Source organism: Limanda limanda, chromosome 6 (assembly GCF_963576545.1).
Source record: "Limanda limanda chromosome 6, fLimLim1.1, whole genome shotgun sequence".
NCBI classification, from domain to species: Eukaryota; Metazoa; Chordata; class Actinopteri; order Pleuronectiformes; family Pleuronectidae; genus Limanda; species Limanda limanda.
The window spans coordinates 3,357,341-3,380,310 of NC_083641.1; the positions used below are offsets into that span (position 1 = coordinate 3,357,341).

General features: G+C 42.9%; 1 protein-coding gene and 1 pseudogene across 2 annotated transcripts in view; both read left to right on the top strand.

The window, feature by feature from the left end:
- Positions 1-13,040, top strand: part of pik3cb (phosphatidylinositol-4,5-bisphosphate 3-kinase, catalytic subunit beta) — a 53,597-nt gene extending 40,557 nt beyond the window's left edge. For both annotated transcript variants that reach the window (XM_061072727.1, XM_061072726.1), the window contains exons 12-24: positions 305-355; positions 1,262-1,450; positions 2,027-2,148; positions 2,423-2,566; positions 2,712-2,811; positions 4,170-4,366; positions 4,965-5,074; positions 5,260-5,338; positions 7,120-7,287; positions 7,385-7,508; positions 7,596-7,741; positions 9,533-9,665; positions 11,382-13,040. In XM_061072727.1, the coding sequence (XP_060928710.1) occupies positions 305-355; positions 1,262-1,450; positions 2,027-2,148; positions 2,423-2,566; positions 2,712-2,811; positions 4,170-4,366; positions 4,965-5,074; positions 5,260-5,338; positions 7,120-7,287; positions 7,385-7,508; positions 7,596-7,741; positions 9,533-9,665; positions 11,382-11,519 (1,701 nt within the window). In that variant the 3' untranslated portion in view covers positions 11,520-13,040. The remainder of the gene's footprint in view (positions 1-304; positions 356-1,261; positions 1,451-2,026; positions 2,149-2,422; positions 2,567-2,711; positions 2,812-4,169; positions 4,367-4,964; positions 5,075-5,259; positions 5,339-7,119; positions 7,288-7,384; positions 7,509-7,595; positions 7,742-9,532; positions 9,666-11,381) is intronic.
- A 5,026-nt stretch (positions 13,041-18,066) lies between these two features.
- Positions 18,067-20,091, top strand: LOC133003628 (uncharacterized; annotated as a pseudogene).
- The last annotated feature ends 2,879 nt before the right edge of the window (positions 20,092-22,970 follow it).

Here is a 22,970-nt window from a genome sequence, read left to right on the forward strand (position 1 = left end):
CCCATTAAGCTTGAATATTAAGACACGTGACCAAGTTACTGCCATGCGATTGTACCATACTTACCATAAACAAGTGGATGGGATGTTTGGGACTTGACTGCAGTTGAAATTGTCATCATGGTGGCGTAGTGCTCCTCATAACGGTACTTAGTGATTATGATAAAGTGATGGCTGTTTGCATGAGAGGATCAGGACCTCCTCTACCTCCTCCTACTTAATGCACTCAAGCTGTCAGTGTTGTATCTGTGTGTGTGTTTGTACTGATACGGTGTTCCCCTTGCTTTTTCGTTTCTTTTTTTTACAGATACTGGAAAAAGCTGCAGAGATAGTCCGAGCAAGTGACTGTGCACCCATGGTGAGTGTTAGGGGATAAGCATGTGGGCGTGCCTGAACGTCTTCATGCATTGAGAGCACTTACAAGTGCAAACAGGCTGAAAACATAGTGGCATATTTGTGACAAGTTGTCCTGGGACAAATAAGCCTGCACCATCATCAAACCTCCACTGCTCACACTGTGACACGCTCATGCACGTATAGCCTCTCAAACAGACACACACTGCTAGTTTCTCAAGAAACCCCGTTGTTGTTATTTTTGGCAGGGTGTAGCAGCAAAAAAACAAGTTCAGCACAAATCAAAACTGGAGGCTCTAATCAGGTTACTTGTATGTTTTCCTGTCTAACCGCCCCTCAATATTTAAAAAAAACATACTCCTGGGTGTGTTGCAGCCTGTTATGTAATCCTGTTATGTAGAGGGCATGCCTGAACGCAGCACTTTTAATGTGAGGTGTATGTGTGAAACTAGGATTATCCCTCACTTCAAGTTAGTGTAAGTGTTTTGTTTCTGTATGAACAGATTTACACAGCTCTGCTAATGTTTTTCCTTTCTAAAGAAAGTTTGCATTTAAGGACATGTGAATTTGTATTAATTTTATGTTTACTTCTAATCGATAAACATGAGACTTGTTTTAAACAGAGACATATCAGTGTCAGTCCTGTTGATTTAAGTTGTGTAGAATTTAATTCAAGATTCATTTGATCAGAAATGTTAGGACACTTTGATACACTCCTGCCATCTTGTGGTTCCTCTCAGTCACTGCTGCTACTCATCTGTGCCCTGCTCACCTTCCACATTCTGTTTCCTCTTCCAATTTATCTTCATCTTCCCCCCTATCACCTCTTCTCTCCTCCACATCTTCATAATCCCCTCCTTCTCAAACCCCACAACCAACCACTCCTCCTTCCATCATCCCTCTGTCTCAGAGTCGTGGGGGCAAGAAGTTCCACATAGAACTGAAGGAGATCATGGAGCGTGACCCGCTCTCCCAGCTGTGTGAGAACGAGAAGGATTTAATCTGGACACTACGCCATGACTGCCACGAGAATTTCCCTCAGTCGCTGCCCAAGCTGCTGCTCTCTGTCAAGTGGAGCAAACACGAGGACATGGCCCAGGTTAGCCAGTGTGTTCACTGTTCGTCCACTGAAGTAAATTCATCTCTTTCCCATCCACACTACGGTGACACCAAGTTTCATAGTTCTTAATTAAAAATATGAAGTTTATTTCATATATATTTCTTTAAGATGTGTTTTATCCTTATGTGAGGTCATAAGAGTTCTTCTTCCTCCATGCAGTAAGATACACTCTTCAAGTTGAAAGGAAAATAACTCGGAATACAAGAGTTCAAATTTGATCTTTTATTTCTTTATTTTCGATAATAAAAATACTCTCACTCAAAGTAACTAATATTAAAAAATATATATTTAAATATAGTATAATATAATAATTTAAATAACAGCCAGGAATCAATACCAGTTTCAGTTCTACAAATAATTAATGTGTTGTTTGTCACAACGTTTATTGTTATTTTGGGCCTAATTAACATGAGGATTTTGTCTCTACTGTTGAGAACAGGATGTTTATATAGCATTTAAACATTTTATTTTGATAGAAATTATTATTTAAATCAAACAACATAAATTGTTTTATTAGCCGCTTTAAAATGAAGAATATCAAAACCTGTGTTTCAGCTGCAAGCACTTCTTCAGATTTGGCCCAAACTGAGTCCCAGGGACGCTCTGGAACTTCTGGACTTTAACTACCCTGACCAGTATGTCAGAGAATATGCTGTGGGCTGTCTGCGTGATATGAGGTAAACATGTGCATCCTCCCGCACACAGATTTTATACAATACAGTGTTTTTTCTTCCTCTCATATTCAAGCTCCTGCATTCAAATGGTGTGTGCTGCATATATCAATGAATGACTGTCAGTAGAGTCCTGTGTGTTGTCTCTTCCTGAAGAGCACACAGGCACGTAATCCTTTACAATTTACCTAATGACTTTGAAATAAAATAGAATGTTGACGCTAGAGAGCTACCTTACAGAATCAAACAGCTTCTCTGACCCTGCTCTCTGTGCCCTCAGTGAGGAGGAGCTGTCACAGTACCTCCTGCAGTTGGTGCAGGTGTTGCGTTATGAGCCTTACTATGACTGCGCCCTCACCCATTTCCTGCTGCAGCGTGCACAAGGGAACCGCAAGATTGGACACTTCCTCTTCTGGCACCTGCGGTTTGTACAGACTCTGTGTGTGTGTGTGTGGCCATGAACATGTTTGAATATTGGAAAGTAAAAGATGTGACCTTCATCAACAGCAACAGTTGAGTCTTGAGAGGTTTAATTTCTGAGACTGTTGTCTCTCTGCTGCCCTCTACAGGTCAGAGATCCACATGCCAGCTGTTTCAGTCCAGTTTGCCCTCATCCTGGAAGCCTACTGCCGAGGCAGTATCCCTCATATTGAGGTTCTAAAGAAACAGGTACATCTCACACACACATTCTCTTTTAAATTCATTCACACATGATCTCACACATGTTTCTGTATCATATCTCATTCTTTATTTCAATAGCTCCTCCTCAGACGTTGACGAAACTTGTAGCCCTCACTGTGAGGTCAGAATAACTGAGGTCTATTGTTATCTGTGTCAGGGCTTTATTTATGGTATTTTTAGCCTGTCGCAGGGACACCAACACCACCCCATTGACCTCTAACCTTTCGTTTCGACGGTCACTCCTCTGGACACTTCCTCCTATTTCCTCATCAGAGCAGTCATTTATCTCTCCATTTCCTGTTTTTAAGAGCCTGCACAGTGGGTTGGGATCGCAATGCTTACATAGCCCATTTAAGGAGAATGAACTCAATAATATGGTATAAACAGGGACAATTAATTACAAAAGTGAACTAGAAGGGCGTTGAGTAGAGTGCAAACCTCCACCAAAGCCCAGCAGTCCCCTTATGGAAAGCACATTTAAATTCACTAGATTGAAGCCAAAAAATTTCACACACTTATAACTATTAGTCCCCTAAAAAATAATTATATTCTGAAAAATTAAACAAAATGTAAAAGAAACTCTCTTCCCTGACCCATACCGCATCTTTACAACAAGTTTCGTGGTAATCTGTCCAATAGTTTTTGCATAATCTTGCTAACCAACAGACAAACAAAATGAAAACTTAAATAGATAGTTTAAATGTTTACGTGTTTGAGTCCACAAAACACTTCTGGAGTTTCAGGGATAAACTGTTGCAGCCAAATCCAATACAATTGATGAAATTAGTGAGCTATCTTCAGAAGTAAATAAAACAATTGTAAAAAAACCATATGACTCCATACTGGTTGTGTGGCTGCATTCAAAATCGACTCTAAACGGTGTCATTTACACGTGTTTTAAGCCTAAATGTCGGGTGATATCTTCCGACGAGGTGCATTCAGTGGCCGCCAGAAATGCTAACGTCCGCTAGCTTAGCCACTTCTGGTCGACTTTTAGGCTTAAAACACGTTGGAAATACCTTGTTTCAAATCGAAATTGAATGTTTGGGCTTGCGGACACTTTAATGATGCCACACCAGCAGTATGGAGGTATGTTGTGTTTTTACTGTTGTTTTAATACATCTAAAGATGGGTCATTATGTCTTATGTCTTCAATTGTATTGGATTCGGCCGCTACACTCCAGAAGTGTTTTGTGGACTCAAACACTTCACCCACACCTCCATCGGCATTGGGGTGAGTAGATAATGAGTGAATTTCTATTTCTGGGTGAACTATCACTTTAACCTCCTTGGTGGAGGAAAATATTGTTCCCACCTTAACATGCTGTATCTTTTGACTCCACCAGGTAGAAGCCCTGAGTAAACTAAAGTCAGTCAATGAGCTGATAAAGCTGGGAACCTCCAAAAATGCCCGGAGTAAGACCAAGGAGGCCATGTTGACCAAGGAGGCCATGATGACTTGTCTTAGGCAGAGTGGCTACTCAGAGACTCTGTCTGACCTGCACTCACCTCTAAACCCCAGTGTCCTGCTGTCTGGCATCAAGTAAGACAACTCTAATGTTGCTGAGTATGAGAGATACATGCACTTCCCACAGTAATGCAGCTATTTTGCTGAACTTTGATCATTTTGGCCATCATCTTTTTAAGTCTCTGAAACTTTTTTACAAATACCTTCCAAATTGCAGATTTTCAAAAGGAGTTTCTGTCTTTACATGTTAAACAGAGCCTTTTGGAAATAATGACATCACAGTTTACTTCTCTCATGTCCAATGTTGCTTTGTGTGTATCACAGCACTTGGATAAGGTTACGAAACAGATGCAGATTACCTATACTCAAAGACATTAGAAAAGCCAACTTTTGCTTTGGTTTTGAAGTTACTACTGGCGAAGGAAAGTAATCTCCTGCTCACAGTTCTTCTCTGGTGTACTAGTGACCGGACATGATTGTTTGAGCGTTTTAAGTCATTATTTTGTTCTCGTCTGGATGGAGCTATTTTGTTAAACGGAGGTTGCGTACGTCAGAGATTTTTTTTGAATGGAGAGGAAAACATCCATTTTAAGAATATCAGTGGTAGTGTTGACAAGTAGTTGTTCTCCTGTACTTGGCCTAATTCCCTGTCTCTCTTTGACTCTTTCATCAGCGTGGAGAGGTGTCGGTACATGGACTCGAAGATGAAGCCACTCTGGCTTGTTTACAACAACAAGCTGATGGGGGGAGACACCCTGGGAATAATCTTCAAGAACGGAGACGGTAGGGGGATCAAAGAGGGGGGGATGGAGGAAGCTTTTGCAAGGAAGATAGAAATAAGACGCGGGAGGAGGAGGGAAAACTATACTGTGGGGTCATGATCTGAAATCACTTTCCATCTTCTGAGTAAATAAATGTTTCCCTTTAAAATTAACAACTTTTCTTCCACATTCACTTTCCTTTCATAGATCTAAGGCAGGACATGTTGACTCTCCAGATTCTGAGGCTGATGGATTTGCTGTGGAAGGAGGCAAATCTGGACCTCAGGTGTGTTTTTGTGCTCGTGTGTGTGTTTAACGGACAGACCTTGAAGAGATGTTTGTTCCTGCTCTCTGTAGGGAAGGGGAAGCTCTGGTGGGGTGCAGCAGAGGAGGGGAGACACTAAATTACCCCATGCTAGTTTGACCCCTAACCCTTTTTACACCCAAGATATACACACACACACACACACACATGCACATGCACACACACAATATCTGCATTACATCCTAATCAGATCCACACGTGTGGAAACACTTTTTCTCTCTTCGTCATACGCTGACACATCTGGAGCTGAGCACTTCAGGGTCTGTTTTGACAGTTGAGCTCCAGGACTGTGTTTCAGGTTACAGGGACATGGGTTCAGAGCTTGAACGCAGTGGGGAGACATTAAGATTAATACAAAATCACTATGGTGCGGGTGGATGCAGGTTTGTTCGGTGATATCTTCTGATGTATTTTACCTCCCGAATCTAAGCTTCGTTATCCACCTGCAGTCGTTTTAGTTGTTTAGTTCGTTTGAAATCAGTGCCATCATCACATCACATCAAGCTGAGTCAAAAATTGCTTAAAGCATTTGGTCTCCATTGAACCTGTATCAGACTGCAAATGAAATCTAGAAATTACTTTGAACTGTTCGGAGGAAATTTAATCCGGGTCACGCAATTTGCAGCCTGTTGAATGAACAGCTGGTGCCATCTTATGGAGACAAAAGTGAAAGCAAGTCAGTTGAAGTGAGCAGAGCAGAAAATGTTATATGTTCTGTAGATCATGTGTTTCTCCAGTATGACATTGTGTGTCTGACAGTGGAATGCACCCAGAGGACTCCTGTATGAATGAACTTCCAAATGGACCACAAGATATTATCTTCATCTTTTAAATACATTTTAAACACACACAAAGTTAAATTTACAGTTCCTGGTCAAATTACCCAAATAAGATAAATTTTTTTACTTCCATTAGGGAATTTTTCGACCCATACCAATAATTATATCCTTCTCATGGCCGATAGTGATAACAGATTGTATTCTGGAAGGAATCCAGCTCAGTATTGTGCATTGCTGCCACCCGCTGGCATAGCAACATGATGGCAATTATCAGATTTATCCCCTTAAAGGTTCAGTGTATAGAATTTAGTGACATCTAGTGGTGTAGTTACATATTGCAGCTGCCGAATACCCCTTTCCCTCCCCTTCCAAACATTGAAGACAACCTGTGGTAGCCTTCAGTTGTCATAAAAACTGAACTTTAGTTTGTCCAGTTTGGACTGCAATGAAAAAAAACATTGCGGCCTCCGTAGAGAGGACCATATATTTAAATATAAAAGGCCCATTCTAGGGTAAAGAAAAATATAATTTGTACCATTTAGATGTTCACACAAAATTTCTGTCAATAGATCCCTTTCAGCTAAATCTTTCACACTGAACCTTTAAATTTTCATTATCGGATCAATGAAAAAGAATGTATTTCCCTTTATCAGCTGATAATTTATTGTCCCTGATAATTATAATTCATCCCTAACTTCAATGGCTTTGGGAACAGTTTTCATTCAGTTTTTTTTTGTCACCACTCCATTTAATAGTTATTACCATACATACAGTTTATGCAGTGTTTCAGGTGTAAACAAAATTGCATTTGTAAAAAATTTGTGATTGGATTTGCCATGATATATACATAGTTTCCTCAGGAAATGTCAGCAGTAGAAACTGCAGCAATAATTGTGAAACATGACTTGACGAAGTAATGATGTCTTTGTGTGCTCTTTGCTTCTTTTCCCTGTACATATGTAGAATTGTACCGTACGGTTGCCTAGCGACAGGTGATCGGGCTGGGCTGATCGAGGTCGTTTCTTCAGCGGACACGATCGCCAACATCCAGCTGACCAGCAGCAACGTGGCAGCGGCTGCCGCCTTCAACAAGGACGCTCTGCTCAACTGGCTGAAGGAGAGAAACACTGGGTAAGATGGTGATGACTGAAGCTCTTAGGAGCTGCACTGACGGAAGTCTGTGAAAACCTGTTCATGTGTATCCAACATGTATGTTGTGTATCAACAGTGATGCTCTGGAACGGGCCATTGAGGAGTTCACTCTCTCCTGTGCAGGCTACTGTGTAGCCACCTATGTTCTGGGCATCGGAGACCGTCACAGTGACAACATCATGGTCCGCAGCACTGGACAGGTCAGACATTTATCTGTGTAAACGATACAGGTTCTGTTGGTTTTCCTGCTTCCACAGTGTTCACTGACCGGCTCTCTTGTCTCTCAGCTCTTCCACATAGACTTCGGCCACATCCTGGGCAACTTCAAGTCCAAGTTTGGCATCAAGAGGGAGCGCGTACCATTCATCCTCACACACGACTTCATCCACGTCATACAGCAGGGGAAGACGGGATACACAGAAAAGTTTGCCAGGTTTGTTTCACTGTGTCTGTCTTTTGAATGTTCAGCCACTGCCTCAGACTATTGCAGTAAATCCTACTTTCAGTGTAGGTTTCAGTGTGTGTTGAAACCGTGTTAAAGAGTTGTTCATTCAACTGTATGATCATTGATGGTGGAGCTGCTGAAAACAGTCACAGGAGACACAGGTGCAGATCTCTCCATCATGGCAACAACATTTACAGAATCCCTTTCTGTTTGTCAATTTGTCTTCAAAGTAAAAGCACAACGTTCCTTTTGTTGCTGCAATGCTTTAACTGAGCGGCATTACAGAGCTTTTAATTTTTGTCTTGGACTTAGGTGAAAAAATTGTGCTGATTGCTTAACAGACATGCAATAGCCGACATCCAATGTATGAAAAAAGAACACTAGTTTAGTGCAGATAAACCAGGATGAATGTAACTCTGCATCACTGACTGTTTGTCCATTAACATTGACAAACACAGGACAAGACAACAGCCCATTCCAACCCAATAAGGTTTAGAATGCACACTGCTCCATTGACATGAAAAAAGGCTAAATTGATCTCAGTGCAGCACCCTCTATCACCAGCAGGTGGCAGAGAAAGCTCAGGCATCGATGAACATTGTATTTAAGAAGATAAATTAGCTTTAGTTTACTCAAAAGAGAGAATGCTTCAAACACAGGGGTCAGTTGTTTTAGCATTTAAAGTTTAGAGTAAGTAGTTTAGAGTTTGGAAAAAAAAAACTTGGGCTGATAAATCAAACAAGTTCAACCCTCAACATGTGTCTCTGCTGCTGAGATATCATATAACAGCACCACTGGAGCGCACACTGTTTACCAAATAGGCTACTATTTGCCTCTATTTGCCTCCACATGTAAACATGTGGAGGCAGGTCCTGCACAGCATCACCACTTTCTGGAGTTAATCTAAATAATCTCACCTATGTGATGTAGAGAAGTTCAGATCCACTGTAAACATTACCCAGGCTGTGTCACACTGAACTGGAGGAGATCCGGTTATGGCTTAAGAACTTCTTTAAGTTATTACCTTTGAAATCGTACTGACTTAATGGATTATGTATAATTATCACCCCACTCCTTTGACATTCAAACTGCCAAGTTGTCCCAACACCTCAGAACCTTCACAGCATGGTTTCTGGAGGCTTTCTGTCTTACTGACATCCTGTGAGTAAGAGCGAGAAAATAATCTGTACTCAAAATTGTTTATGTGTAAGAGAAGCAGTGTTAGTGAGTCACTGTTTCAGCAAATGTGGTTTCAGTAAATGGTACATCGTGCACCAGGCAGTAAACACGTACACAAAGGGTTTTGATGGAAGTGGAAATACCCTGGTGGAAACCTGATGACCTGCAGCACATTCAAGCCACAAACAGCCTTTGTAGCTGAAGATAACATTTTGAGCTCATTTGATTTTCAGTGCCTCGTATATCACTGACATCCTAAATAATAGGTTACAGAAGGTGATCAAAAGGACTTCATTGACGCCAGCAGAAAGACAATAGGCAACCCTTGCACAGAACTTAAATGCCCGAGGCTGTAAACGGGATCTGAACACACCATCTCACTGACACAGAGACAGGGTGCAGTGAGTCAGGGGAAATTTGGAAACAAGGAAATCTTTGTCTTCTTTATCAGCTGATTTGTTGAAACAAAAGTGTCCCCTCTGACCTCAGCCCCCTGGTGTACGGTCACAGTCAACACAGATTTGTGTATACATGTTTATTATCTGTGAATGTCGAAACTAACTTATAGTGTACGTGTGTGTGTGTGTTTCTGTTCTGCAGTTTCCGTCAGTACTGTGAAGAGGCCTATCTAATCTTGAGGAAGAACGGGAACCTCTTCATCACTCTGTTTGCACTCATGTTGACTGCTGGACTGCCTGAACTCACCTCAGTCAAAGACATCCAGTACTTAAAGGTACAGCACACATATGCACTCACACACACACACACACACCAGTGTCATACTTGTAAAACTTGCTGGCCAATCAGACTTGGAGAAGCTGCCTCTTATAGATCCGGATGTTTTCACTAGAGTTAGACCCCACCTCAGGTTTTTTAAATCAACAACAGCCAACCTTATCAAGACATTTAACTGTGTGTGTTTCTCTTTTGGTTAAATAGTAAGTGTTGTGTATTTATATAGCAGCTTTTCTACTGTTGATGAGCATTCAAAGCAGTTTACAGAAATGTTTTGCCACTCACCCATTCACACACACATTCATACAGTGCATCTATGTGCAACCATTTGTCTGTCACACATCAATCACAGCCTTCAGGGGCAATTCATGTTTCCCAAGCACACTTGGAGGAGCCGGGATCAAACCGCCACCCTTCTGGCTAGTGGACAACCGGCTCCACCTCATAGGACTCAACTGATGACTTTATTTTTCTAGTGGAGGTAGAGAGGGGGCATGTGAACAATTTGTCCTTGTTCTGCTAAGAGACAAGGTGCAGGGAAGGGAAGTATACTTACTAATCGATTGAAGGATACTTCATGTGAGATTCACTTAAATTACGCTTTAGGTTGAATGAGAACCTCTCCTTTGTTTCTTTTCTTTTTGGCATTACTGACTTCTTTTGTAAGCCAACACTAAAAATGTGGCAGTGAATTAGGGTGTGCAGATGAATGACGACATCCCTCAAAAACGTAACAAAAACATCCCTAAATCAGCTTCAAGAAATGTCTTGCAACTCCAGAAGTTGCTTGAAAATCATCACAATTTTAAGTTTTATTCACTATTAAATAAATCCAGTGAGAGCTGTCTGTACATCGCTCCTTTATTTGCCAAGAAACTGTTCAAATTTGATCCTACAGCAAACAGCGATTCACATAGCTTCCATAACAGCAGTTTATATCCTGTTAACAAGAACCAGGACTACACAACCTTTAAATTTAAATGATTGTGTATGATTGATGAGTAACTTCTCTGACCATTCCAGTTTTCATCAGTGAGCAGAGACAAACAAAGTTGATACCTCGTCATGTTCTGGTGTCTTTTATTCGACCAAAGCCGACGGCTGGAAATGATCAGCTCGAGTGTGAATAATGTACTGGCAGGGCACAGAGATACACTAGAGACTAACTGATTTATCGGTTGACCAGTAAGAATCTTCCGACATGAGCCTTTCACAGACGCTTATATTTGCTTATCGCTTATTAAAAACACCTTTTTTACACATTAAACAGTGAAGAAAAGATGTGCATTTATGTTTATATAGGTTTTATTCTATTCATTTCATAGTATATGGTAAATTCTAAAATATCAAGCATCAATTACGTTTCTTTGTCACAAGGGTTTGATAAATGCATCTTAGGAATTTTTGGTAATGTATATCAGCTGATTTATTAGTATTAGAAATGGTTTACTCCCTAATATCAGCATCAGCCCCCAAAACTCTATATTAGTCAGACTCTTTAATACATGTACGTATATATAAGAGATTATATAACTGGTTGCCACAATTATCACCATGTTGTTTGAGAGTTGCTATATAAATATCCATGTAAAAAATGTTTCTTTTACAGCTGTCTGCTGTTTAACACCGTCTGTGTCCATTTCATCAACTTCATCATGACTTCTCCATCCTCCTGACTAATCCTCCCTCTCTCCTACAATTCCTCCCTCCTCAGGATTCACTGGCTCTAGGTAAAACAGACGATGAGGCACTGAAGCAGTTTCGCCAGAAGTTTGACGAGGCCCTGAGAGAGAGCTGGACAACCAAAGTCAACTGGATGGCCCACAACGTGGCGAAAGACAACCGGTCCTAGAGCAGCTATGGCCCCAGAAAGTGCCGGGGCTCTGGGGCCAAGAGGACTCAGTGAAGACACAGTGTGTGAGTGTGGGGGAGAGGAAATGTGACAGAGGAGACAGTGGCACATCCACCTATATTTAAAGAAGGGAATCTAGCAGAGTATCCCAAACATGAGCAGAGCACCCCCATGTACTGTACATGCAGGGTAAACCTACTCTCCCAGACTGCACATACCCTCAATCTCTGTATCCCCCTCACCTGGAATCACTCACACCGGCCTGGTGCCTCCGGAAAAATCCAAATTCATGGTCTTGTGACATTTCTGTGGAATCATGGTGGGTAACGTCGCTGCTCATTTTGCACAGGGACAACAGCTGATGGAGCACACAGCCAAAGGAAGGGAACTGAAGCACCCACTCTGCCCACACTAAACCTGAACCAGTCCCTACGCAGCGGGCTGGCCATAAAAAACACAATTCGGAGCGGCCGAATTTTGGTGAAACTTTGGTGGCAGATTTGAGACTCTGCATGCATGGACTCTGAATGGGCCCCTGAACTGCATCAAGTATAGCAGAGATGTCAAAAAAAAATCAACACAACAACCCCATGTCTTAAAAGAATGTCCACAACGCAAACAGGAAGTGCATCTTAAAATTGTTGCTGTCTCAAAGTGTGCCTCAAAACTGCGGGACGATTGTATTTTTTTTATGATTTTTCTGTTTCTTTTGCCATTTAAGAATATCGCCAGACTATTTTAGTAGCCCACAAAAATAAAACGTGTGAGGGAAATAATGATTAAAAGAGAAGGATTGATTAGAGAAAAAGACGCCCTTCCGCCTTTTGGTCCACTGAACACTGGAATGTATTTAGAAAGACGTATATTTCAGTTGTATTTTTAGTTTCTTTTATTTTGAAATGACAAATTGCATTGTTTATTTCAAATGTCTTCATATCAGAGCATTATTGGACAAAGCGTGATCACCTGTGAGTTGTCGCTGCCCCACTCGACATAAAGTGTATAAGTATGTCAGCCTTTTAAAGCGCCCGCCCAAACCATGACGAATAGACTTACTGAGAAATAACTGATGCTTTTAACGTGGTAGGACCAAAACAAAAAAGAAAATGAATTTGTATTGTTTATACTATGTTTTTAATGGTCTGCTTCAGAATTGAATGTGCAAACATGTGCCGCTCTCTTTTTAAGTGTATTTGTTTTTATACGAGCAGGTGTAGGCGGGGGGGGGGGTTCTCAGTAGGGACGTTACACTGCAATGCAAAACTACTTCCCCGTTCCGACGTACGGTGTTTGATTTTCGTGCAATATCCGAGTATATGAACCATATCCTATTATATAAAACCTCGGGCGCAGACCTGAGCCTGTACTGGTTTTGTCTGTTGGTTTATGTGTGATGCCGTTGTGTTTCGCACCACTAGCCTTCAAATGTCTCAGACACTGGATATTGTCAAATATACAGGCTTTTATTGTTTTGCTGGTTTTTGTTTTCATAGGAGTTTTATTAAAGTTATTTTCCACTTGGCTGCTGTTCCGCCTGTGCTCTATTTATTGCCAGAGATGTGGGCTGTGTGACCTCGGCCCACTCGGGGCAGGTTCTCTGATTTGAGCACTGTAATGAATAGTGATTGGTTCCTGAGCAGAAGAACATTCAGACCTATTTTTGCATGCTTGAACCACAGGATCCCAGGAACGTTGTACCTGCTCATATCATCCTTGAGGAAACCAGCTGAGTGTTAAGTTTACATCCTTTTTTTCTGTGAAGTTGAACAATAGTAACGTTTAGAGCATCAAATTGCACTTTCACGGCTGTTTTTCCCGACATGGTGGCTCAGAGGATGATACTGCACAAGTGCTAATGGATGGAATCGTGAGGTAACACAAGGTTACATCTGATTTCAGTGTGACACAACCTTCTGTCCAGTCGTTTCAGGCTGCACAGTCCTAGTTACAGTCAGTGGCTCAGTTACAGGACACTAATTTCTACAGAGAAAACTTCATGTGATCATGTTAGTTTTGAGCAGGGGCATAATAGATATAGTTTCTCACCGTGACGGGGGGAGCTCCAGTCTCCAAAATCATTACTCTCCAAGAGACCAGAGCAACTGCAAAGACATTTTAGGACAGGTTTCTACAGGATCTTCTCCTCCCATACCACACAGTCTAGAGGAATATGCTTTTTGTGCTACACGTATGTATTGTATCCCTCCATTATCTATACCACTTACCGTGAGGGTCGTGGAGTCCTGCAGCCAATCCCAGCTGACATTGAACAAGTTGCAGACAAAACAAACATTCACTCTCATATCAACACCTACAGTCAATTTAGAGTCTCTAATGAACCTAATCCCAGTGTGAGGGAGGAAGACTGAGTACCAGGACTGAGTGCCTGGGGGAAAACCCACACAGACACAGGAGAACGTGCAAACAGGTAAGTATTGAAAGTAAAAGTATTCATAACATTGGCCACTGTGAATGTCTTACTAGATCTCACATTACTTGATTATTATTATTACTGATGCAATAATGTGTAAGTAGCATTCTGCTGTTGTATTTTGTCAAGGTTAAGCTATTTAACTTTTTATCCGTTAAAATCTATTTATTCTGTTTTATGTAATGTAAGGACGAATAATCCTTTGATACCTGTCATATAAATGTAGCAAAGAAGAAATGAAAATACTCAAATCAAGTACCTTTAATTTGTCCTTAAAATCAATATTGGAGTAAATATACTTTCCACAATCTGCCCATTCAGTAATTATACCACTTACAAGGATCGCAAGGTGACTAGCAATACTCCAGCGAATGCAACCAGCTGACATTGTACAAAAGGTGGAGAAGACCCTGGACAGGTCATCGTAACGCAGGGACAAAATCACAGCTACGCTCAAAAGTCTGCAATTACTCTAATCCCATTCTGCCTGTCTTTGGACGCTGAGAAAAAATGTTTGCAGAAAGATCCTTGGATTCAAACCAAGAACTGACCACTGCACAAACATGCCACCACTACTTTTCATACTTAATTTTTTGTCATACTTTGACATTTGATAGAAAGATGTGGCATTAGGCCATTTTTAATTCATGTTGTGGGACCTTAATCTGTTTACAAAGTGAAACTACGAGGAACTTCCTAACATCCCGAAAACATTAACCCTAAAAGACATTTTTTTAAGTTTCTAAAGATTTTTAAGGGTTACGGTTAGGGTAAGAGTACAGTTTAGTCAAGGTCAACATTATGTTTAGATTAGGGTGAAGTGAAGATTAAAGTTAGGTTAGTCATCCTTGCCTGTGGTGAGCTCCTATCTCAGGTCCAAATGAAAGGATATTGAGGTGGTCCCACACCTTTGTGTGCAGGCTGGTAATCATCGGAAGTGGGTTTTTACTGCTGTTTGTATGACTCATGAAATGTGTTTCTTTTCACTCTGCAGGGAAGAAAACTAGCGAAGTCTTTAGGGATCCCCATTTATTGATTCTCTTTTTAGTTTAAGTCCCAGTCCCTGCTCATTGTGAATCACTTGCTGTGTCTTTGTTGGCTGTGGTTATGTCACATAGAAATCTGGGAGAAGGGGGGTTCATATGGAGCACACACAGTGGCAGGTATCTCCAGTTGAATGCGGAAGCAAGAGATAGATGATGTCACAGTGAAAACTCCTCTGAATCAAAGAATGAATGTGAGAGCAGTGGAGAAAGTGGTTAAAATGATGTGTGAGTATTAGAAACACTGGTTCCTCCCTTTCCTGTCAAAATACACCTCTTCTTTGCATTGATCCACTAGTTGTAGAAAACCTTTTTTTGAGATTCTGCTCCATGATGACATGATTGCATCACATCATTACTGCGGCTTTGGCAGCTGCACATTCTGCTCTACCACATCCCAGAGGTGCTGTATTGGATTCAGATCTGAAGGTTTGGAGGTCGCTGAAGATCACTGAACTTGTAGCAGACTGCTTTCTGCTCCCACTCTGCTTAGTGTTGTGATACACTTGTGTTGTGGATTTATTCCTTTACAAGAAAATAAATAAAAGTTGTTCACTTCCAGCTGAATCATTTGTGCTTCTCAATGAAGCTGGACATGGAAGTGCAGCACTGATAACAGCCAGGTGAAACAGCCAGGTGTGCTACAGGAAACTAGGGTAGGAACCTTTTTACAGCTGCATCTTATCTTAAGGAAGTTCACAAAAATAATAAAATAAAGATATTTGCTCAACTACAAATTCAAAGATAGTGTTTTACCTCCACCAAGAAAGTTTTTATTGCCCTCAGCAGGAACCCATTCACTTTGGAGCGGATTCCATTGTGAGGGTGAATCCATCCAAATAATTTAGCATTGCAAGATGCGTTTTCATATATGAATATATAAACTGGTATCAATTGAGTGTGTGCATTTTGGTGCAGCTTTATTGGATTAAAGGGAATGTTGGGTTGGTGGGGATGTACACTCTCCTGAGTGCCATTAGTTGGCATGGAGCATTATTCTGCTGGAGGTAGAAGAAGTTAAACTGTGGCTTTAAAGTGATGAACATGGTAATGCGCAGGAGACATCAACACCAGAAAGGTCAGAACCTCCTTACGAGGAACCGTGCCATAATAGAGATACTTTTAAAATATGCATTGAACTCCGTAGATCATCTGCAGATCATCACCTCCTACACGTAGTAGACACCGACGAAGATGTGAAGCAAGTTTGTGGTGATAAGGGCAGACGTCAATGTACTGTAACAAATAATAATGTGATCTCTGCAGAAGAATTAATCCTTGACCTCCTGCCTCTGCCTGCTGGACCAACCCTCACCTGAATCCTGTTGTAAACCCTCCACTGGGATGTGTATATGCAAAGGGCAAACTGCGGAGAAAGTCCAAACCCATTTGTCCGAAGATCCTCTGCAGTACATAGGGTGTAGAGCCTCGATGCAGGACCCCCCTGAGTCCCTTTTTCTCTCGGGCCCCGGAAGTCCCTTGACCACCCCTGACTGGATCTCCTTGACGATCCCAGGACATCAGAATTTTCAGAGACTATCACCAACTCAAAGTCACTGAGATCACTATTATTCCTCCATTCACCATTTATGTGAACATGAAGTGAAGCTCCTTAACTGTATCTGCCTGATCTTATGCACTGCCCTGCTGCCATTGGATTGGCTGATTGGGTAATTGCGCAAATAAGCAGGAGTACAGGTGTCATTAACAAAGTGAAAAATGTAGAGGATTAGATAATCCTGTCAGTCAAAGCTCCATGGGCTTTACAGGCAAAGTCGTTCACATCATGATTCACTATTGTTGAGTGGATTCCACCCACCTGCAGGGTCAATGTCACTGTCAGGGCCATCCATGCCCACACAGCAAGTGTCCACCTCTCCCCTGGGAGGTTTGCGTCATAGGAAGCGTCAGGAAAACACAAAGGAAACACGCCAGGATAGCTGAGGGCAAAAATAGCCCCTCATTAAGGATCAAGCTGTAGGTGTGAGATCATAGGACTCATGCAGCGCTGCCTAAGTGATTGATGGAGTGAGAGTGGATGTAAGAGACTTGGTTGGCGGGTGGTTAGTGAGGCAGACAGCAGGCTGTGTTGACAGCAGGAGGAGCAGATTTCTGCACCAAGCTCTTCTGGAGAGGGACGGTCTTGGCTCGAGCAGGGCGGAGATGGTTTTGTGGAAGAAAAAAAAAGGTGTGAAATCTGCCGTCTCTCCATGACGTGTCTACATTCCTTCATCACCACATGGCTGATGAACACAGGCTTCAGTCGGTTATCAAAAACCTCATCCTCCTCACACGTGTCGCCCAATGACGCAAGACAGAGAGAGGGACAGGTTCCACATCGCTTGTGTTTGTGAAATCTTCTTTTTAGTGTCTCTAAATCAGCTGTGATTGTATCATTGATCTATTTTCTCTTGAATAGCGAATCCATGTGAACATGGAGAGAACCCGCCTGCTCATTCATACTCTCCCTCTGCAGCTGTTCAGCAGTCATGTACAGCTGTGGCCAAAAGTTGAGAATGACACAAGTATGGGTTTTCACAAAGTGTGTTGCTTCAGTGTTTTTTAGATATTTTTGTCAGATGGTTTACTGACATATAATTACAAGCATTTCATAAGTGTCAAAGGATGTTATTGACAATTACATTAAGTTCATGCAAAGAGTCAATATTTGCAGTGTTGACCCTTCTTTTTCAAGACCTCTGCAATTCACCATGGCATGCTGTCAATTAACTTCTGGGCCACATCCTGACTGATGGCAGCCCATCCTTGCATAATCAATGCTTGGACTGTGTCAGAATTTGTGGGTTTTTGTTTGTCCACCCGCCTCTTGAGGATTGACCACAAGTTCTGAATGGGATTAACGTCTGGGGAGTTTCCTAGCCATGGACCTGTTGAGTCTAGTCCCTTTAGGACCAGATAGCGTTTTCGTTGATTCAAGGTTCAAGTGGGAAAGGTTAATAATTTAGACAAGATCAGTGTTCAAAAGTTTCTCAGTAATACGTTTATTGTATAAGAACAATACTTACAGAGAGTCTCTGGAGTTCTCCAGGACACGTCACCAGGTCACTGGATCATGTCGAGACGAAGCCCCCACTTTTCTGCTGAGCCAGAGTGCAGAGGGCCCCGCACGAATTCCGGACAACGGCAACCACCCATCAGGGCATTCATGGATGACCCCACAGTCATGACAGAATCAGTCCCAGGCTGCCGGTGGTATCTGAAGGGACTTGAAAAGCTGGTGGAGTGGGCCCGGATGCGTTTCAAACCCGCCAAATCCAGATCAATGGTGCTGAGGAAAGGGAAGGTGGAGGACAAGTTCCGGTTTAACATCACAGGCACAGCCATTCCAACTATCACAGAGAAGCCAGTCAAGAGCTTGGGCAAGGTTTTTGACTGCTCTCTGAGAGACACAACATCTATCCAGTCGACCTGCACTGAGTTGGATGGCTGGCTGAAATCCGTGGACAAGTCAGGCCTACCTGGAAAGTTTAAAGCCTGGGTCTACCAACATGGCATTCTTCCCAGGATCCTGTGGCCCCTCCTTGTCTATGCGGTCCCTATCTCAACAGTTGAGACCTTGGAGAGGAAAGTCAGCAAACACCTCCGGAGATGGCTTTGATTACCAAGGAGCCTGAGCAGCATTGCACTCTACGGGAACACCAACAAACTGCGACTGCCTTTCAAATCCTTGGAGGAGGAATTCAAGGTAACTATAGCCAGAGAAGTGGTTCAGTACAGGGATTCAAGTGATCCGAAGGTGGCTAAAGCAGGGATCCAAGTGAGGACTGGCAGGAAATGGAGGGCAGAGGATGCGGTTCAAGAGGCAGATGCAAGGCTGCGTCACAGGAGCCTGGTGGGAGTGGTCACACGAAGTCGAGCAGGGCTAGGATCCTTTCCAACTCCCCAAATGAACACCAGGGGGAAGGAAAGGCGACGACCTGTTCAGGAGGAGGTGAGAGCAGCAGTGGAGGAGACGAGAACCTGCAAGGCAGTGGGAATGAAGCAACAGGGAGCTTGGACGAGGTGGGAGAATGCGGTTGAAAGGAAAGTGACCTGGGCTGAGCTTTGGAAAGCCCAGCCTCACCGCATCAAATTCCTCATCCAGGCAGTGTATGACATGCTTCCAAGCCCGTCAAATCTGCACATATGGGGCATAGCAGAGACACCAGCATGCCCACTGTATTCCAAGCGAGGAACCCTGGAACACATCCTCAGTTTCTGTACAAGGGCACTTGGAGATGGTCGGTACAGGTGGAGGCATGACCAAGTCCTCAAGACCATTGCTGAAGCCATCAGCGCAGGACTGGCGTGGGCAAAGCAATTCCGACCCTCCAAGATAACCATCGCCTTTGTCAGAGCTGGGGACAAGCCAACTCCTGCCAGAAGAACATCATCTGCAGGCATCCTGACGTCTGCAAGAGACTGGCAGTTGTTGGTGGACCTTGAACATCAGCTGAAGTTCCCCAGCCATATTGCAGTCACCACCCTGCGACCAGACATTGTCCTTGTGTCTGAATCCACCAAGCAAGCAGTGCTGCTGGAGCTGACAGTCCCGTGGGAAGATCGCTTGGAAGAAGCCTTTGAGAGGAAGCTCTCCAAGTACGCAGGACTGGTCAGTGACTGCCAGCAGGCTGGCTGGAGAGCAAGGTGTTTCCCTGTGGAGGTTGGATGCAGAGGATTTGCAGCCCGTTCCTTGGCCAGAGCCTTCAGTAGTTTAGGCATCGAGGGTGAGAGAAAGAGGAGAGCCATCCGCAGTACCACCGATGCGGCAGAGAGAGCCTCAAGATGGCTGTTGCTCAAAAGAGGGGAGCCATGGAGTCATGGTAGCTAGCTAGTCATCTGGACACAAGCTGGGGTCTGATCAGCCCCGGCTGGGTCACCTGGAGGAGGGCGTATGATGTTGAAAGACCCGAAACGTCCAATGATTCCAGGAACATCACTGAAGATGTGTCCAGATTAGGCATCAGTAGATGTATGTACACAGATCATGTCGAGAAGAAGCCCCCACTTTTCCAAGTCCACAGTATTTGTAAAAGACACAGAGTGCAACACAGAGGCGGTTCTTTTCTTGAGGGCACGCAGCAATTGGCCAGATGTAGACTGTCTCTCAAAGTGCAGTTTTTTGCAAGCACATCATTGTGAGAGAAGGTTTACTCCACCAGGTGTCTCTATCAAGAAGGGAGTTTTTTACAGTGGAGAGACCAAGCAGATTAGACCTTAGAGGAGGATTTCATATGTTTTTCCCATAATAATTCATGAAATGGTTCATTGTTTTAGTCCTCTCTCCTTCCTGAGAATCCATGCTTTCATTATCTCAAATCTCAAGATGAATTTCCTTCTCACGCTTTCCCCAAGTTGCACTTTGCAGTCAGTTTAACACTCAAATGGTTACGCTCTGTGTTTGACCCTGTGCCTGAGTCCAGAAGTTATACATTACTCCAGATGAAACAAACAGTTGTAATATTGTTAATTCTATAGACTATACAGCTAATATTGATTCACAGGGTATAAATGTAGGTAAAATATTGTAAAATAAGATAAGATATAGAACAAAACATAGATATCTCAACAGACCCAAGATTTCGTTTTGTTCCCCGAGCCACTTAGTTATCACTTTTGCCTCATGGCAAGGTGCTCCATCATGCTGGAAAAGGCCTTGTTCCTCACCAAACTGTTCTTGGAGGGTTGGGAGAAGTTGCTCACGGAGGATGTTTTGGTACCATTCTTTATTCATGGCTGTGTTCTTATGCAAAATTGTTAGTGAGCGCACTCCCTTGGCTGAGAACTAACCCCACAGATGAATGGTCTCAGGATGCTCTACTGTTGGCATGACACAGGACTGATGGTAGCGCTCACCTTTTCTTCTCCGGACAAGCTTTTTGCCAGATGCCCCAAACAATCGGTAAGGGGATTCATCAGAAAAAATGACTTTACCTCAGCAGTCCAATCCCTGTAACTTTGGCAGAATATCAGTCTGTCCCTGACGTTTTTCCTGGAGAGAAGTGTCTTCTTTGCTGCCCTTTTTGACACCAGGCCATCATCCAAAAGTCTTCGCCTCACTGTGCGTGCAGATGCACTCACACCTGCCTGCTGCCATTCCTGAGCAAGCTCTGCAATAGTGGTGCCCCGATCCCTCAGCTGGATCAACTTTAAGAGATGGTCCTGACCCTTGCTGGACTTCCTTGGGCGCCCTGAAGCCTTTTTCACAACAATTGAACCTCTCTCCTTGAAGTTCTTGATGATCCGATAAATGGTAGATTTAGGTGCAATCTTCAGCAATACCCTGGCCTGTGAAGCCCTTTTTGTGCAAAGCAATAATGACTGCACCAAAATGAAACCCCTTATGGGTGTGATTTATGTGCCTTTAATAGACAAAGACAAGCAGTGGTCCAGGGATGAACTTTGAAGAGTAAGACCGTCCATTTTCCACCTTGAGGTTTGAACCTGGAGAAGACTTGGATGGGGTCGAACCGCCCTCGTCATGTTGCAAGCATAGAGGTATTAAGGCATAGAGGTATTGATGTCTGATCTACTGAGTGGGCCACATGGTTTTCATCGTACTACCATACAAACCAGTAGCCAGTCAGATTTACCTTGAGCTTCAGTGTACCCTCAAGTTTCGGCCTGTATCATTGTATGATTACAAGGCAAAAACCACTGATGACGCAAAGACGCAGAGGGAATTTATGACACATGACACACAGAGCTTCTCTTTCCAGCTTCTCCTTCCTCTTCTCCATCCCTATCCCCCTTCCCCGGAATCCCTTTGCTTTATCGCCCGCAGATCCAGGGCCTCTGTGGCCATACCATGGATTATGATTTGTGATTGCGCATCAGAGGTCGCAATGCTGGATCCAGTATGGCCGATTCTATATCGTGCGGGCTGATCGTAGTGGGAATGGCGGATCCTTTGTCGCGTTGGCATTGGATGGCGGTGGACCGGTACTCTTGCTGAGGGTTTAGGACAGAGGATGTCACACCATGTTAAAGCCCTATGAGACGAATTGTGATTTGTGAATATGGGCTATACAAATAAAATTTGATTGATTGATTGATTTCCTTGCAGGTAACCATGGTTAACAGAGGAAGAACAATGATTTCAAGCACCACCCTCCTTTTAAAGCTTCCGGGCTGCTATTCTGTCTCAGTCAGCATGAGAGAGTGATCTCCAGACTTGTCCTCATCAACACTCTCCCCTGTGTTAACAAGAGAATTACTGACATGATGTCAGCTGGTCCTTCTGTGGCAGAGCTGAAATGCAGTGGAAATGTTATTTTGGGGATTAAGTTCATTTTCGTGGCAAAGAGGGACTTTGCATTTAATTGCAATTCATCTGATCACTCTTCATAACATTCTGAAGATTATGCAATCTGCCATCATAAAAACTGAGGCAGCAGACTTTGTGAAAATGAATATTTGGGGGATTTTGCGCTACGCCACTGGTTAGTACGGAAGCGTATTGCATTCACTTGAAAAAATAAAAAAAGCTCTGGGTACAGGATTTTTCCTGTTTTTCGAACTTTTTTTCCCCCCTGTTTTTCCGAGATAAATATCCTGTTTTTCGAACTTTTTTCCCCCTGTTTTACCGAGATAAAAATCCTGTTTTTCGATCAAATTTTTTCCATGCTTTTACTTTGAAAGTGACGTATAGTGTCCATAGACGTAGCGTCAAATAAACCTGAAAACATCAGTTGAAAGTCTCGACCATCTTTCGGGGGATATGCTACAGATAGGTAGAGGATATTTTTTATTTTTGTCCCATTAGTGGCTTTATTATAGAAGATTGATGTGTAGTTCCTGTTATAAGCAGGTTGGTGGTTGGGACTCTTGTTTTGAAAGGGTCAGGCTGATTCAGCAGCAACCATACTCCATGCATGTGAGAGCTTCAGGCAGGATTAAGGGAAAGCCTTTTTCGGAGAAAATTTAACTCAGAAAAACAGGATTTTTATCTCGTAAAATCAGAAAATAGAAAAACAG